Below are 15,333 nucleotides of genomic sequence, written 5' to 3' on the forward strand. Positions count from 1 at the left end.
CATTGCCCAAGCCTGGATCTTTGAGGGCTTCTGTAGAGAAGGTGTTCCCTCACCCTCAGAGCGAGGGGGAGGGCAAAAGTTCCTACAAAGCAGGGAGCACCTGTCACACTCATTGTGTCATTGGCTCCTTCCTTCAACAAGCAAGCCTAAGCATCTGCTCTGTGGATCCTGTATCAGTGATCTGTCCTGAGGAGAAAGAGCAGGAGTGGGAAGTAAGGGATGGGGCCCTGGGACAGCTCAGGCATGTATGTGTGTGTGCATGTGTGCGTGTGCGTGCGTGTGTGCGTGCGTGTGTGTGTGTGCGTGTGTGTGTGCATGTGTGTCTCTGTCTGTGTGTTTGCAGGGGGGGGTAATTCTCTCAGGGGAGGGGCTCGGTTAGGTGGGGAGGAAGCAGAAGGGCACTGTAAAGTGGGGAAGGGAAAACCCGGCACGGAGGCAGGATTGAGCCCACAATGTATAGGAGGAAGGGCAGGCTGGCGTTCACGGGGCACGGGCACTCCATAAAGCAGAGCGGGCGGGTGGGGTCACACTGGGGAGGCCTGAGGAGCCACTTTGTTCAAAATGACCCCTTGGCCGTTCTCCCAAGGGTGGGGGGGGACGCTCCGTGGCCGAGGCGGGACCTGGGCTCCCAATGCTAGGAGAACTGTAGAAGTTGGACAGGTAGGGGAGTGTCAGGAGAGTCCCCGGGAGGAGCACAGGGAACATCCCACAACTGGCGGGCCCCGTGTGTTTTCAGGAACAGCCTGAGCTGGCTGGAACTGAGCTTCCCTATGGGAGTGGGGCAGAAAAGAAGGCTGGAGCCCTGGGGGGGGGGCAATCTCAGGCCCTCCAAAGGCCAAGCTAAGGAGTCCAGGCACAAGGAGGGACTCACTGAAGGGGGCAGGGAACAAGTAGATCCCAAAGCCCCCCAGTAGCTTCAGGTTGGGGGAAGGGAGACGGCTTATTCCCCTCACCCATGAAGGGGCAATTCTGGTCAGCCAGCCCTGGTGCCAGCTGCTCCTTCTCACTCTCCTCCCCAGGCCTGGAGTTGGCAGCTGTTTTATTTCACTTGTGGGAATTGGCTGGGCTATTAACCCCTCTGGCTCCTGTCGCCTCTGCCTATTTTCTGGAATTTGTGATGATTTAAATATAGATTAAGGTCTGAAAGGAAGCTCAGAAGCCATCCGGACTGCTCTCATTTCTTTCTTTCTTTTTTTTTTTTTTCCCCCTGAGGCTGGGGGTTAAGTGACTTGCCCAGGGTCACACAGCTAGGAAGTGTTAAGTGTCTGAGACCAGATTTGAACTCGGGTCCTCCAGAATTCAAGGCTGGTGCTCTATCCACTGCGCCCCCTAGCTGCCCCAGACTGCTCTCATTTCACAGAGGGGAAGATGGGAATATTTTAGGGTGGAATGACTTGACCAAGGTCATACAAGTAGTGAGCTGTCAGAGCAGGAAATGTCTTTAATGTCAATAAGAGCCATCAGTTAGCTTCTGAGTACAAGAGGCCCTGAAACTCCTGATACCACCTGTGGATCCAATATTCCTGTGTATTAATCAGGACTGCCCCCCAGAGCCCATAAGGTTCCCTTGGGTGGAATTTTAAGAAAGGCGGAAAGGAAGGGGCCACATGATGCCCTGTGGAATAAAAGTGCTTGCTAGCTGGGTGAGCTTGGGTGCCTCCCTTCCCCCTCCCCGGAGCTCAGTTTCCTCCTCTGTAAAATGAAGGAGTTGGCCTTGGAAGTCCCTTGTAGCTGTAGACTCCTCCCCCCAAACTTGTGCTGTTTCCACCCTGCTAATCCTCAATCCTGGTTTAGCCTCACCGTCCAACCTCCCCACTCCCACTTCTGAGTTGCCGTGAGACGGTGCTGAGGGGTACACCAGAGAGTCCCGCTCTGACTTCACCCGGCCTATCGCTAGCACCCTTTCTTTCGCCTCTGCTTGCTGGCTGACACACTTCCCAGTCGCTGTTCCTGGCCTTCCCTGCTCTCTTCAGGCCCTCTACTCCACTCGGTTCGGTAGAGGAGGTATGGGTGACAGCAGGGAGGAAGATAAACCTCAATGGCTGGGCGCTGCCATCGGTAGCAATGGGAAGAAAGTTGGGAGGAAGGAGGCACTGAAGTTGGTGGAGTGGTTGCAATGAGTGATGGGATGAGGGTCTCCTGGAGAGAGGAGGGAAGCAGGGAGGACTGGCAAGCCCCACCATGCCTCTTCCTCCAAGACAGTAGGGCAGTATGGGGAGAGACTGTGAGGGCTCGTGAGGTATGGAGGAGGGGAGATGAGTGCTCACCTTCCTTCCTTTTCACAGAGAAAGGGAGACAGATGAGCGATAGCTTGACCCACTAGGAAGAAGACCTAGCGTCAAGTCTCAGCCTTGTCATTTGGCAGACATGGGACCTTGAACAAGTCTGTTAATTTCTGTGCCCCCTGGTTCTCCTACTTATAAAATGAGAATGATTGTTCCAGTGGTCCTCCCTGCACCCCCTCCCTCCATCAGTGTGTCTTGGTTGATTGAGTGAATTGAACTCCACCAGGGTCTTGGATCGGGCTAGTTACGGTGACGGTCCCAGCCAACCGTGGGGCCGCCTCTCTATTGGCCCAAGTCGGCCTTGTAGCCTCTGAGGCTCGGGGTATGGACATTTTTATCTTCATTTTGACCTTGAAGAAAGGGAGGTTTAGCCTCCCCAAGGTCACACGGTTAGTAACGGCAAAACTGGGCCCCAACCCCAGATCACCTGAGTGATAATCCAGCTTTTGATGAATGTGGGCCTCAAAGAGCGGATTACGACCCCCCGAGGAGGTCACCTTGGAGAGAGAAGTTTCGATGAAATGGCAAGTGGGTGGAGACAGAAGCCTGTTTGTAAGGGATTGAGGAGGTAGTGGGTGGTTAGGAAGTGGAGGCAGGAGCTTAAACCACAAGTCTGAGGAGTTTGGCAGTGAAAGGGAGGAGAGGGAGGATGGTAGCTCGAGGACCCAGCAGGGCCCAGTGAAAGTTTTCCCAAGGTGGGGGAGCATATTTGCAAGGTTGAGGAAAGTGAAGAGGAGAGATGAGTGTGTGAAGCGGGACCCCCAGGAGGTAGGAGCAGATGGGTGGCAGCCCCACCGCGAGCAGCTGAAATCCTCCCTGCGCCCCCTTCCCTAGTCATCCGTTAGCAGGCACTAGTCTCACTGGTGTGGGCTGCCTCATTAGCTGTCATGGCACGCTGTGTGTCGTGAATGATGTGTCAGGAACCATGAGGGATGTACGTGTGTGCAGATCCCCACATCATGGGAGGACGGGCGGAGCGAGGTGGCTATGAGGGGGAGCGTCTAGTGCGGGGAGAAGGGAGCTCCTGTTTCAAAAGGTCTTCCTTAGGGTTCGGGAATCTCCAAGGCATTCAGCCAGTTGGCCAAGACATGTGGCCAGGGGCTAGGGAAGCCAGAAGTTTGGGAGGAAGGGGGCCGGGCTGCTGGGAACATAGTCCATGAAAACCGGGATGACAGGAGTTATCCTCAGCTATAACGTAGCAGCCACAGCCTCTTTAGAACTCGAACTCAGAGTTTGACTTAGGCCAGGGACAGAAGCCATCTCAGTTGCCTCAGACATAGGACTGAAACTTGACCCAGAGCCATTTAAGATGCTGACTGTGTCTTGGGGCGGGCACTTCAAACACCTTTTCCAAACTAGGGCTGGGACAGTTTGGTCCACTCAGAGCTTGGACCAGAAGGGCCTGCAGGTTGGGGATATCCCCAGGGCTCCTCCGCCCCCTCTCCCTGACTCTTCTTTCTGACCAGGTTTTCCCAGTGTGGCGGAGACACCAGGTGTGCTAGATTGTAACGGGGATCCCCCCCACCCATCTCCGAGAACACCCTCGTCCATGGATCGACCCCCTCTTCGGACCTCGACACACCACAGCGCTTGTGACTGTTAGCTGGCCGAGTTCCCAAAAGAAGATCACTTCAGGCTTCTCGATAGCACGACATCATTGTTGCTGACCTCCTGACCAGGCATGTGGATTAAGACGATCCTTACCCAAGCCACACAGCCCCTGAGGCCGGTGGGGAGGGTTGGGGGGAGTTCTGCCCAGGAAGGGCAGACTCAGTGCAGTTGAGTATTTGCATTCAACGATTCACCAAGTAAATGACCCCGAGAATCTGCTCACTGAAACCTCAGTTGATACGATTGTCTCTGTCATTTCGATCCTGTTCATTTGGGCCCCCATTATTGTTCTCTGCTTTCCTTCTCATTCCACCAGGTACTTCATATTTCTGCTCTCAGAGACCACTCCACTCAGCAGGGTTCCTCTTCCACCAGGTGGCCCTCCCAGCAGATCCAGCCAAGTGCTATCACAGAGCAAAGAAAGCGGTTACCAGTTGCGAAGGCAAGATGGGAGACGTGGCCAACAGCTCCGTCGGTCACCATGCCAAGAATCAGCAGCACGGGGCCAACCGGGCCGGGGGGTTCGGCTGTACCCTGCCCGAGCTCCGTTCCCTCATGGAGCTGCGGGGAGCCGAGGCTCTGCAGAAAATCCAGGAAACCTATGGGGATGTCAGTGGTCTCTGCAAGAGGTTGAAGACCTCCCCCACTGAAGGTAGGTGCGCGCCATTCTCTGCTGACCTGATGGGGAATTGCTGCTCTGGAGCCTTAGCCACCCAGTTAGCTGGGCACCAGAGCCTCTCCCAGAGCTGGGCCTCTCCACCTTCTTTCCACCCCACAAGCCAGGCACCCTCCTGCCACCATCTTCCGTCCCACCCTTAGAGGTTCCCCCTTCCCATCTCCCAATCAAAAGTAACCCCTCCTACATTTCATGTCTTTGGGATCTCACTCTCGCTTTTCCAGATTGATCTCATACTTTGGCCTGTTCAAATACAGCCTGGGGGTGCTAATGGACTAAGGGACTTTTCCTCAGAAGGTCACAGGAGTTAGAGCTAGGAGAGACTTTAGAGGTTTTTGTGTTCTTCAGATGAGATCACATTTGGGGAGCACTTAGCACGGTGCCTGGCACACAGCAGGGACTTAAGCAATGCTTATTTCCTTCCTTCCTTCCTTTCTTCTCCCTCATTTTACAGAGGAGGAAACTAAGTCCTAGAGAATCCATGATGTGCCACTCACAAATGGGCTCAGAGATTTAGAACTGGAAGGGATTTTAGAGGCGCAGCCCCCGGGGGGCTGGGAGGTTAAGGAACTTGCTCAGGATCACATAGTGAGTGTCTGTGGTGACATTCCAACCAGGCCTTCCCCATTTCAGATCCGCCACGCCATCCGTGCTGCCTTTCTCTGGGTAGATGGCTAGGGGGGGGGGGAGAGGTGGGAGGGTATTGGGGGGGGTTGTTTTTTCCCAAGTCCATGATTCTGCAAAGGAAGGGGTTCACTTCACATATATGGAAACCAAGGTTTGGCATTAAGTGACTCAGGTAGCAGGATCCTCTGGGTAAATATATTTAGAATGGCCGGGGCATACTGACAGGGGAGACATTGGGCACAGAAGCAGCTACCAGGTCTCCCGCTGAGTAGAGTGGGCATTCCTCTCCATGGCTCCTCCCCTCAACGATGGCCGAATGAGCCACGTTTTCCCTTTGCTGGAAGAGATGGCGGCTGAGCTGGCCCTTAACAAAAAGGTGAGATTCGAATCCGGGAAAACAAGGAGCAAGGACATTCCGGGGAGGAAGCCCTGTAATAAATATGAGGAGGTGGAAGGGAACCTGGCAAGTGCAGAGGAATGGTTAGATATGGGAGACTGAGGGAGAACCAGGTGGAAGAGGGTGGTTTGAGGCAGATTGGAATGGGCTTCAGATGCCGGGGTAAGGATCTTGGACTAGTGGACAGCCCATGTGGACTCGACTCCAAAACCTTGGTAAATGTGCTGTAGTGAACATCGGGACCGGTTTGTTATTCTTATAAAGGGGTAATTTTGAAAAACTCCTCCCCACCTCGTAGATTAAACATTCCCCCTGCAATGTCATTAATGCCATTTACTTGTCTGGCAATTCGGCCATCCCTTTTCCTGCACAGACCATGAAGGTCAACTCCCATACGGCTTCCGGGCCAATAGCTAGAGCCCTAGGGTTGTAGACTGAAGCTGAAGGAGCTTCAGGAGTTAACATGTCTACTCCCAAGCCTCCCTCCTTTGTTTTACAGAGAAGGAAACTGAGGCCCAGAGATGGAAGGGAACTTGCTCAGTGACACACAGGATCCTAGAGCTAGAGCTAGAAAAGCAACAGAGGCTAGCCGATGTACCGCCCTCATTTTACAAAGGGTAAACTGAGGCAGAGGGAGATGAGGTGACCTGCCCAAGGTCACACAGCTGATAAGAGACAGAGCTAGGATGTGAACAGAAATCCTCTGACTTTATTTATATTCATTTTTCTTTCGTGCTGCCCCTCCCATTAACATTCACTTGCCATGTCATCACATTCACGAAATTAAATTAACAGAACGAAATCCCACATTAATGAGTTTGGGCTGTGAAATGAGGATAAAGGTACCTTCGCTGAGCCCGGTTTCCTGTCTCAGGGGTGGGTGGATTTGATTCCATTTGAAATGGAGAGCTTTGGGAACGGTCTGTGCCAAAGCCCTGCCCGGGCCTGTAGGGAAAATATGAAATGAGCTTAGTAGCAAACAAATTGATCTCGCCCCCAACCTTCTACCCCATCGCCCAGCTCTCCTTCTTAGTCCTCACGTTTCATCTACCTCAAGTCTTGTCCGGTAGGCCCACCAATCCCTTTCTTTCTTATACCACGGCCCTTATCGCCAACCTTTCAAGGCTCTTCTCCCAAGGTTCTAGCGTTTCCCCTCCCCATTCGTCCTCCCAATGATCAAATTTATGCTTTTAGCAAGACCGTATTCCATTTGTTCCCAGACTCCCTGCTTCCAGCTCTGTAGAGCTAAACCAGCTAAAGCAAGAAAAATGGATTCACATCTGGGTTCTTCCATTAACTAGTCATATGGGAAAATCACTTCACTTCTCGGGGCCTCAGTTGTTCCATCTGTGAAATGGAGAGGAGGGAATACTAGCCCTCCATCCCATCCATCTCACAGATCTGTTGTGAAGCTTGAATGTCATCAGGAAAGCGCTTTGGCAAAGTTGAAAGGGTGAGACAGATGGAAGGGGTGGATGTTGTTTTTCATGACGAACCCTTCTGGGATCTGTTCCCTGCCGAGCATTTTGAGCTCAGGGGATGTTTCTGGAGAGCCACACAGTCAGTCACCCACCCTTCAGGTGGGGCTCTTCTGTGTCCCCACTCACTTATCCATTGGAGGCCCACTTGCCCAAGGAAGGGCCTGATCCGATCCTTGTATTTATCTTGGGGTCACCAGTCAGGCATCTTCATGTCTTCCTGGGGTGGGGCGAGGATTGAAGGCTCCCACAGGGGGCTTGTCACTGAATCTCCGAGTCGGGAGATGATAGTACAAGAGAGGCCCTCCAACATCCCTGACAGTCTCCTGGGCTTGAAGTCATTCCAAGGAGTTGGACCTTCCCAGGAAGGTGTTGCCCTCTGCTTTTCAGTAGCTCTCCTCCTTCTGAGGAAGTTTGATCCTGATCTCAGGTGGGAGAGCGCTTGCAGGGGGAGTTCTGCCTCTTCCACAAGGTGGTCTTCAGTGTCCTCTTAGCCATCATTAGTCGGTCCTCGCCTTGTCTTCCACACACATTTCTAAGGCCTTTCTCAGCCTGGTCCCTTTTGTCCAGATGCTCTCAAGGTTAGAGGGGCCTTAGCTTGCAGCCCCAGCTGAAATACTTTATGCAGACTGAGCAAGACAGATTATAGCAGGCCTCTGGGGAGCCTCCCTGGACTCAGACATTGCCGCCTAAAGGCCCCGTTCTCTTTCTTGGCGCCAAATTGCACGCTTGTTATCCACTAGCCCCCCGCCCAGATCTTTTTCAAATGAACTGCCATCTAGCCATGATGGTGATTTTTTGAGACCCCCCAGACCCCAGCTTTTTAGATTTATTCCCATCAAATTTCTTCTTCCCAATGTTCTAAGTTGCCACCAAACAATCCACAATCTCCTTTGAGTGTGGCCAAAGCAGTGCCTTGAGTCTTTAGCAGGCAAACGCACGGATACTCACACCCTTTTGCCCTGCGCAACCCCCTCACACTTAGACACGCACACGTGTCACAGGAGGATTCAATCACCATTCCCCTCCTGTCCGACTTTTGTCTTTCCCAGGTGCCACTACCCTGCCTCAGTTGCTTTCTCAAACTGAAACTTCTGTTAGAACCTTGTTTTCTTCTTATCTTAGATCATAGCTACTGGGAACTTATTATTCTAGAACATATTTCCACTATTCTATTCTCCTCTTCCTCTTTGTTCCATCCAGGGATATCCATTTTGATGTTCGAGGTGGCCATGTTTTATTCCCTTCCTAACAAACTTCTGACTCGCCATCTTCCGACAAGACATGTGTAAACGTGTTGTCACGGGACAAGATTCCCAGGACCTCCAGGGCCAGCTTGACCAATCCCTCATTTATTGGGGGAGAGCCCCTCCCACCGCATGGGGTTACCCACTCTGCCTTTGTGGCCTTAGAGAGTTGTCTGGAACCCTCAGCCAAGGAAGGGAAAGTGATTTGCTTAAGGTCACACATAGACTGCTGCCTCTAGAGCTAGAAGGGAGCCTCTTAATCCAACCCCCTCATTTTTCAGAAAGAGAAACTGAGGCAGTAGGAAGGAAAGTGACTTGCTTCAAATACAGATCCCCTAACTCCAAAGCTAACACCGTTTAACTTGTGAACACTCCCTCCCTCCATTGCTTCTCCATAATATTCAGTCTACTCAGCTATTAGGTTGTGGCAAATCAACTGAAGGAGGGCCGCCATTGAATCCTTCTATCCGTAAACTGGGATCTGAGTGAGATTTCCATTAAAATCCTAGGTGCAGAGCAAAAAGCTTCAATCAGTGTAGTTGGGGGTCTCACTCCCTTCCCCACGCAGGTGTCCCTTTTCCAACTTCCAGCCCCTCCACATGGTGTCTGGGCCTCTGTTGGGCACTTCTAGCTGAGGGATGTCACTTTCCTCTTTTAGCTAGGTCTCAGTAATACTAAAGGGGGAACTACAGAAGCTGCCTGGGATGTCTGCTGGTGATGGGACCCTGGGCGAGCCACTCGAAGCCTCATGGCTCCGGGCAACTCCCAAAGATCACAAGTGGGTTCATTAGACATCACAGGTCAGCTAAGCCACTGCCGCCAAAGGCCTCTTTCACAGCCTCACTGCTGGGCTCCACGGGCAGAGGCCAGGCTTGGGCATTAGGTGATTATGAAGTGTTCACTGTGTTCGAGGCGCTGTGTCCCTTTATCCCCTGCCCTTAGCACAGGGCCTGGCACATGGTGGGAGCTTAATGAATTCTCACTGAGGGAGTCAGCTAGGCCCCTAGGACGCTTGGCGTTTGGAATCTACCTTTAAACCCAGTCCCTGGGCCAAAGTGGAGATCTCTCTAACTTGGTAGGTTGACCACTGGGTAGGCTCTACTAAGTCAAGAGAGAAAGGGGGATCCGTAGCAGTCCAGGAGGGGGATCCCCATCCATACCAAAGCAGGTCTTTGATCCTCTCCCTTGATCTCTCAAGGGCAGAAACTAAGAAAACCAAGCAGCAGAGTTAGAGAGGTCGTATGTAACCTGAGGCAGTGACCATGGGCAGGCCCCATGGCATCTCTAAGAAAGCCTCACCTGGCCAAGAAACAGCCAGTCAGGCCTGCCGGCCTGTACCCACAGAAGCCACCAAAGGTTTGCAGCATTTGAGATGGCGATTTTAAGTCAGTGTTGAAACAGCGGGGTTTCTGGGCCTTGCTCAGAGGCCTGAAACAGCCAGTTCACCAGACATCTTCTATTGATCAGTTAATTGAGGATTTTCAGTAATCACTTCCAGACCCATTTCTGCATAAGGTAATGCAAAGAGCACAGATAGACCACTTCCTACCTGTGTGATACCTGGGCCACAGTGTCATCCTCTGTAAAATAAGGGGATTGGACCTGATCTCCTCTGATGTTCATTTCAGTTTGAGGGCCTTAGGACCAGCCATCTTGGCCACCCTCTGGCTTCAAACCAGTGGCCTTCTTCCCACTTCTTCGACTTTTCTCTCTTTCTGAACCTTATATTAGTCTTGTAGATTCTCCCATTCTTCCCACCCTGGATCTAAGCATTTGCCACCTCTCACCTCCTAGTGGATCTTCCTGGCTCCAGCTTTCCAATCCAGCCTTGATATTTTGACCAGAATAATCTTCCTTAGGGGACTCTCTGATCATTACACCTTCTCCAAAACCCCTTCGATGGTGTCCTACGGCCTACTGAATGAAGTTTAAATCCTTGATGTTGATATTGGCCTTCCACGATCTCCCACCACCAAGGAGCTTTCCAGTCATATCTCCTCCTGTTCCTTTCATACCCCCTTCCCCCTAAGGTACATGCTCAGCATCAGTTGTTGGCTAGTTGCTACCTAGGGCTTGGACAGATCTCCTCAGTGGGCCTGAAAGCTCCCCAGGATAGCCTGAGTCTCCCTCTCTCTCTTTGCCCTGGCATTGATAAAATTAAGACCCTGACCAAGGGAGAAGTCAAATTGGTGAAACCAGAAACTTCTGGAGGTCGGCCATATCACTTTTTCTCTTTGTATTCCCAGCCACAAGCCCAGCTTGATTTAGTAGGAGCTTCAAAAAAAACAATAAAACTGAGCTTGGGCTTCAGGTTGAGGCCAGAGGCCAGATAGGAAACAAGCAAGGAAATGAGCACCGGTGCACCGGTGTGAGGAAAGGACAAAACCAGGTATAAGGAAATGAGCCCAGGTGTCCAGAAATGGGCCCAGGTGTTCAGAAGTGAGTCCAGGTGTTCAGAAATGAGCCCAGGTCTCCAGAAATGAGCCCAGGTGTCCAGAAATAAGCTAAATGTCCAGAAATGAGCCCAGGTATTCAGAAATGAACACAAGAGTACAGAAATGAGCCCAGGTGTTCAGAAATGAGCTAAATGTCCAGGAGTCAGCCCAGGTGTTCAGAAGTGAGCCCAGATGTCCAGAAGTTAGCCAAGGTGTCCAGAAATGAGCCCAGGTGTCCAGAAATGAACTAAATGTCCAGAAATTAGCTAAATGTCCAGAAAGGAGCCCAGGTGTTGAGAAGTGAGCCCAGGTGTCCTGAAAGGAGCCCAGGTGTTCAGATTTGAGACCAGGTGTCCAGAAGTGAGACCAGGTGTCCAGAAGTGAGCCCAGGTGTTCAGAAGTGAGTCCAGGTGTTCAGAAATGAGCCCAGGGGTTCAGAAGTAAGCCCAGGTGTTCAGAAATGACTCCAGGTGTCCAGAAAGGAGCCCAAGTGTTCAGAAGTGAGCCCAGGTGTCCTGAAAGGAGCCCAGGTGTCCAGAAATGAGCCCAAGTGTTCAGAAGTGAGCCCAGGTGTCCAGAAGTTAGCCAAGGTGTCCAGAAATGAGTCCAGGGGTCCAGAAATGAACTAAATGTCCAGAAATTAGCTAAATGTCCAGAAAGGAGCCCAGGTGTTGGTGAACCCAGGTGTCCTGAAAGGAGCCCAGGTGTTCAGATTTGAGACCAGGTGTCCAGAAGTGAGCCCAGGTGTTCAGAAGTGAGCCCAGGTGTCCAGAAGTGAGCCTCAGGTGTTCAGAAGTGAGTCCAGGTGTTCAGAAATGAGCCCAGGGGTTCAGAAGTAAGCCCAGGTGTTCAGAAATGACCCCAGGTGTCCAGAAAGGAGCCCAGGTGTCCAGAAATGAGCCCAAGTGTTCAGAAGTGAGCCCAGGTGTCCTGAAAGGAGCCCAGGTGTCCAGAAATGAGCCCAAGTGTTCAGAAGTGAGCCCAGGTGTCCAGGAATGAGCTAAATGTCCAGAAATGAGCCCAAGTGTTCAGAAGTGAGCCCAGGTGTCCAGGAATGAGCTAAATGTCCAGAAATGAGCCCAAGTGTTCAGAAGTGAGCCCAGGTGTCCAGGAATGAGCTAAATGTCCAGAAATGAGCCCAAGTGTTCAGAAGTGAGCCCAGGTGTTCAGAAGTGACCCCAGGTGTCCAGAAATGAACCAAATGTCCATAAATGAGCTAAATGTCTAGAAGTGATCCCAGGTGTTCAGAAGTGAGCTCAGGTGTCCAGAAATGAGCTAAATGTCCAGAAGTGAGCCCAGGTGTTCAGAAGTGAGCTAAATGTCCAGAAATGATCCCAGGTGTTCAGAAGTGAGCCCAGGTGTTCAGAAGTGAGCCCAGGTGTCCAGAAGTGAGCCCAGGTGTTTAGAAATAAGCCAGGTGTTCAGAAGTGAGCCCAGGTGTCCAGAAGTGAGCCCAGGTGTCCAGAAATGATCTAAATGTCCAGAAATAAGCTAAATGTCCAGAAATGAGCCCAGGTGTTCAGAAGTGAGTGCAGATGTTCAGAAGTGAGCCCAGGTGTCCAGAAATAAACTAAATATCCAGAAATGAGCTAAATGTCCAGAAATGAGCCCAGGTGTTCAGAAGTGAGCCTAGGTGTCCAGAAGTGAGCCCAGGTGTCCAGAAATGAGCTAAATGTCCAGAAATGAACTAAATGTCCAGAAATGAGATAAATGTCCAGAAATGATCCCAGGTGTCCAGAAATGAGCCCAGGTGTTCAGAAATGAGCCCAGGTGTTCAGAAGTGAGCCCAGGTGTTCAGAAGTGAGCCCGTGTCCAAAAACGAGCCCAGGTGTTCAGAAGTGAGCCCAGGTGTTCAGAAGTGAGCCCATGTGTCCAGAAATGAGCTCAGGTGTTCAGAAGTGAGCCCAGATGTTCAGAAGTGAGCCCATGTGTCCAGAAATGAGCTCAGGTGTTCAGAAATGAGCCCAGGTGTTCAGAAGTGAGCCTAGGTGTCCAGAAGTGAGCCCAGGTGTCCAGAAATGAGCTAAATGTCCAGAAATGAACTAAATGTCCAGAAATGAGATAAATATCCAGAAATGATCCCAGGTTTCCAGAAATGAGCCTAGGTGTCCAGAAATGAGCCCAGGTGTTCAGAAGTGAGCTAAATGTCCAGAAATGAGCCCAGGTGTTCAGAAATGAGCCCAGATGTTCAGAAATGAGCTCAGGTGTTCAGAAATGAGCCCAGGTGTTCAGAAGTGAGCCTAGGTGTCCAGAAATAAGCCCAGGTGTTCAGAAGTGAGCCCAGGTGTACAGAAATGAGCCCATGTGTCCAGAAATGAGCTAAATGTCCAGAAATGAGCCCAGGTGTCCAGAAGTGAGCCCTGATGTCCAGAAATGAGCCCAGGTGTTCAGAAGTGAGCCCAGGTGTTCAAAAATGAGCCCAGGTGTCCAGAAGTGAGCCCAGGTGTCCACAAATGAGCTAAATTTCCAGAAATGAGCCCAGGTGTTCAGAAGTGAGCCCAGGTTTTCAGAAGTTAGCCCAGGTGTTCAGAAGTGAGCTCAAGTGTTCAGAAAGGAGTCCAGGTGTCCAGAAATGAGCTAAATATCCAGAAATGAGCCCAGGTGTTCAAAAATGAGCCCAGGTGTTCAGAAGTGATCCCAGGTGTCCAGAAATGAGCTAAATGTCCAGAAATGAGTTAAATGTCCAGAAATTCACCCAGGTGTCCAGAAGTGAGCCCAGGTGTCCAGAAATGATCTAAATGTCCAGAAATAAGCTAAATTTCCAGAAATGAAACCAGGTGTTCAGAAGTGAGCCCAGGTGTCCAGAAATAAACTAAATATCCAGAAATGAGCTAAATGTCCAGAAATGAGCCCAGGTGTTCAGAAGTGAGCTTAGGTGTCCAGAAGTGAGCCCAGGTGTTCAGAAATGAGCTCAGGTGTTCAGAAATGAGCCCAGGTGTTTAGAAGTTTGCCCAGGTGTCTAGAAGTGAGCTAAATGTCCAGAAATGAGCCCAGGTGTTTAGAAGTTTGCCCAGGTGTCTAGAAGTGAGCCCAAGTGTTCAGAAGTTAGCCCAGGTGTCGAGAAATGAGCTCAGGTGTCCAGAAATGAACTAAATGTCCAGAAATGATCCCAGGTTTCCAGAAATGAGCCCAGGTGTTCAGAAATAAGTTAAATGTCTAGAAGTGAGCCCAGGTGTCCAGAAATGAGCCTAGGTGTTCAGAAGTGAGCCCAGGTGTTCAGAAGTGAGGCCCGGTGTCAAGAAATGAGCTAAATGTCCAGAAATGAGCTAAATGTCCAGAAATGAGCCCAGGTTTCCAGAAATGAGCCTAGGTGTCCAGAAATGAGCCCAAGTGTTCAGAAGTGAGCCCAGGTGTTCAGAAGTGAGGCCCGGTGTCAAGAAATGAGCTAAATGTCCAGAAATGAGCCCAGGTTTCCAGAAATGAGCCTAGGTGTCCAGAAATGAGCCCAGGTGTTCAGAAATAAGCTAAATGTCTAGAAGTGAGCCCAGGTGTCCAGAAATAAGCCTAGGTGTTCAGAAGTGAGCCCAGGTGTTCAGAAGTGAGGCCCGGTGTCAAGAAATGAGCTAAATGTCCAGAAATGAGCCCAGGTTTCCAGAAATGAGCCCAAGTGTTCAGAAATAAGCTAAATGTCTAGAAGTGAGCCCAGGTGTCCAGAAATGAGCCCAGGTGTTCAGAAATAAGCTAAATGTCTAGAAGTGAGCCCAGGTGTCCAGAAATGAGCCTAGGTGTTCAGAAGTGAGCCCAAGTGTTCAGAAGTTAGCCCAGGTGTCAAGAAATGAGCTCAGGTGTCCAGAAATGAACTAAATGTCCAGAAATGATCCCAGGTTTCCAGAAATGAGCCCAGGTGTTCAGAAATAAGCTAAATGTCTAGAAGTGAGCCCAGGTGTCCAGAAATGAGCCTAGGTGTTCAGAAGTGAGCCCAGGTGTTCAGAAGTGAGGCCCGGTGTCAAGAAATGAGCTAAATGTCCAGAAATGAGCTAAATGTCCAGAAATGAGCCCAGGTTTCCAGAAATGAGCCCAAGTGTTCAGAAGTGAGCCCAGGTGTCCAGGAATGAGCTAAATGTCCAGAAATGAGCCCAAGTGTTCAGAAGTGAGCCCAGGTGTTCAGAAGTGACCCCAGGTGTCCAGAAATGAACCAAATGTCCATAAATGAGCTAAATGTCTAGAAGTGATCCCAGGTGTTCAGAAGTGAGCTCAGGTGTCCAGAAATGAGCTAAATGTCCAGAAGTGAGCCCAGGTGTTCAGAAGTGAGCTAAATGTCCAGAAATGATCCCAGGTGTTCAGAAGTGAGCCCAGGTGTTCAGAAGTGAGCCCAGGTGTCCAGAAGTGAGCCCAGGTGTTTAGAAATAAGCCAGGTGTTCAGAAGTGAGCCCAGGTGTCCAGAAGTGAGCCCAGGTGTCCAGAAATGATCTAAATGTCCAGAAATAAGCTAAATGTCCAGAAATGAGCCCAGGTGTTCAGAAGTGAGTGCAGATGTTCAGAAGTGAGCCCAGGTGTCCAGAAATAAACTAAATATCCAGAAATGAGCTAAATGTCCAGAAATGAGCCCAGGTGTTCAGAAGTGAGCCTAGGTGTCC

The 15,333-nt window shown here is 50.9% G+C and overlaps 1 protein-coding gene across 9 annotated transcripts in view; it reads left to right on the forward strand.

Moving 5' to 3' along the window:
• Window positions 1-1,259: 1,259 nt before the first annotated feature.
• ATP2B3 (ATPase plasma membrane Ca2+ transporting 3) overlaps window positions 1,260-15,333 on the forward strand; it is a 121,869-nt gene continuing 107,795 nt past the window's right edge. For 4 of the 9 annotated variants that reach the window (XM_074276987.1, XM_074276988.1, XM_074276989.1 and 1 more), the window contains exons 1-2: window positions 3,318-3,964; window positions 4,213-4,548. In XM_074276987.1, the coding sequence (XP_074133088.1) occupies window positions 4,344-4,548 (205 nt within the window). In that variant the 5' untranslated portion in view covers window positions 3,318-3,964; window positions 4,213-4,343. Of the gene's footprint in view, window positions 2,005-3,315; window positions 3,965-4,212; window positions 4,549-15,333 lie in introns of those variants that run through there. The other 5 variants (XM_074276984.1, XM_074276985.1, XM_074276986.1 and 2 more) reach the window with 3 other exon arrangements.

The sequence above is a fragment of the Sminthopsis crassicaudata genome, chromosome X (assembly GCF_048593235.1).
Source record: "Sminthopsis crassicaudata isolate SCR6 chromosome X, ASM4859323v1, whole genome shotgun sequence".
In the NCBI taxonomy this organism is placed as follows: domain Eukaryota; kingdom Metazoa; phylum Chordata; class Mammalia; order Dasyuromorphia; family Dasyuridae; genus Sminthopsis; species Sminthopsis crassicaudata.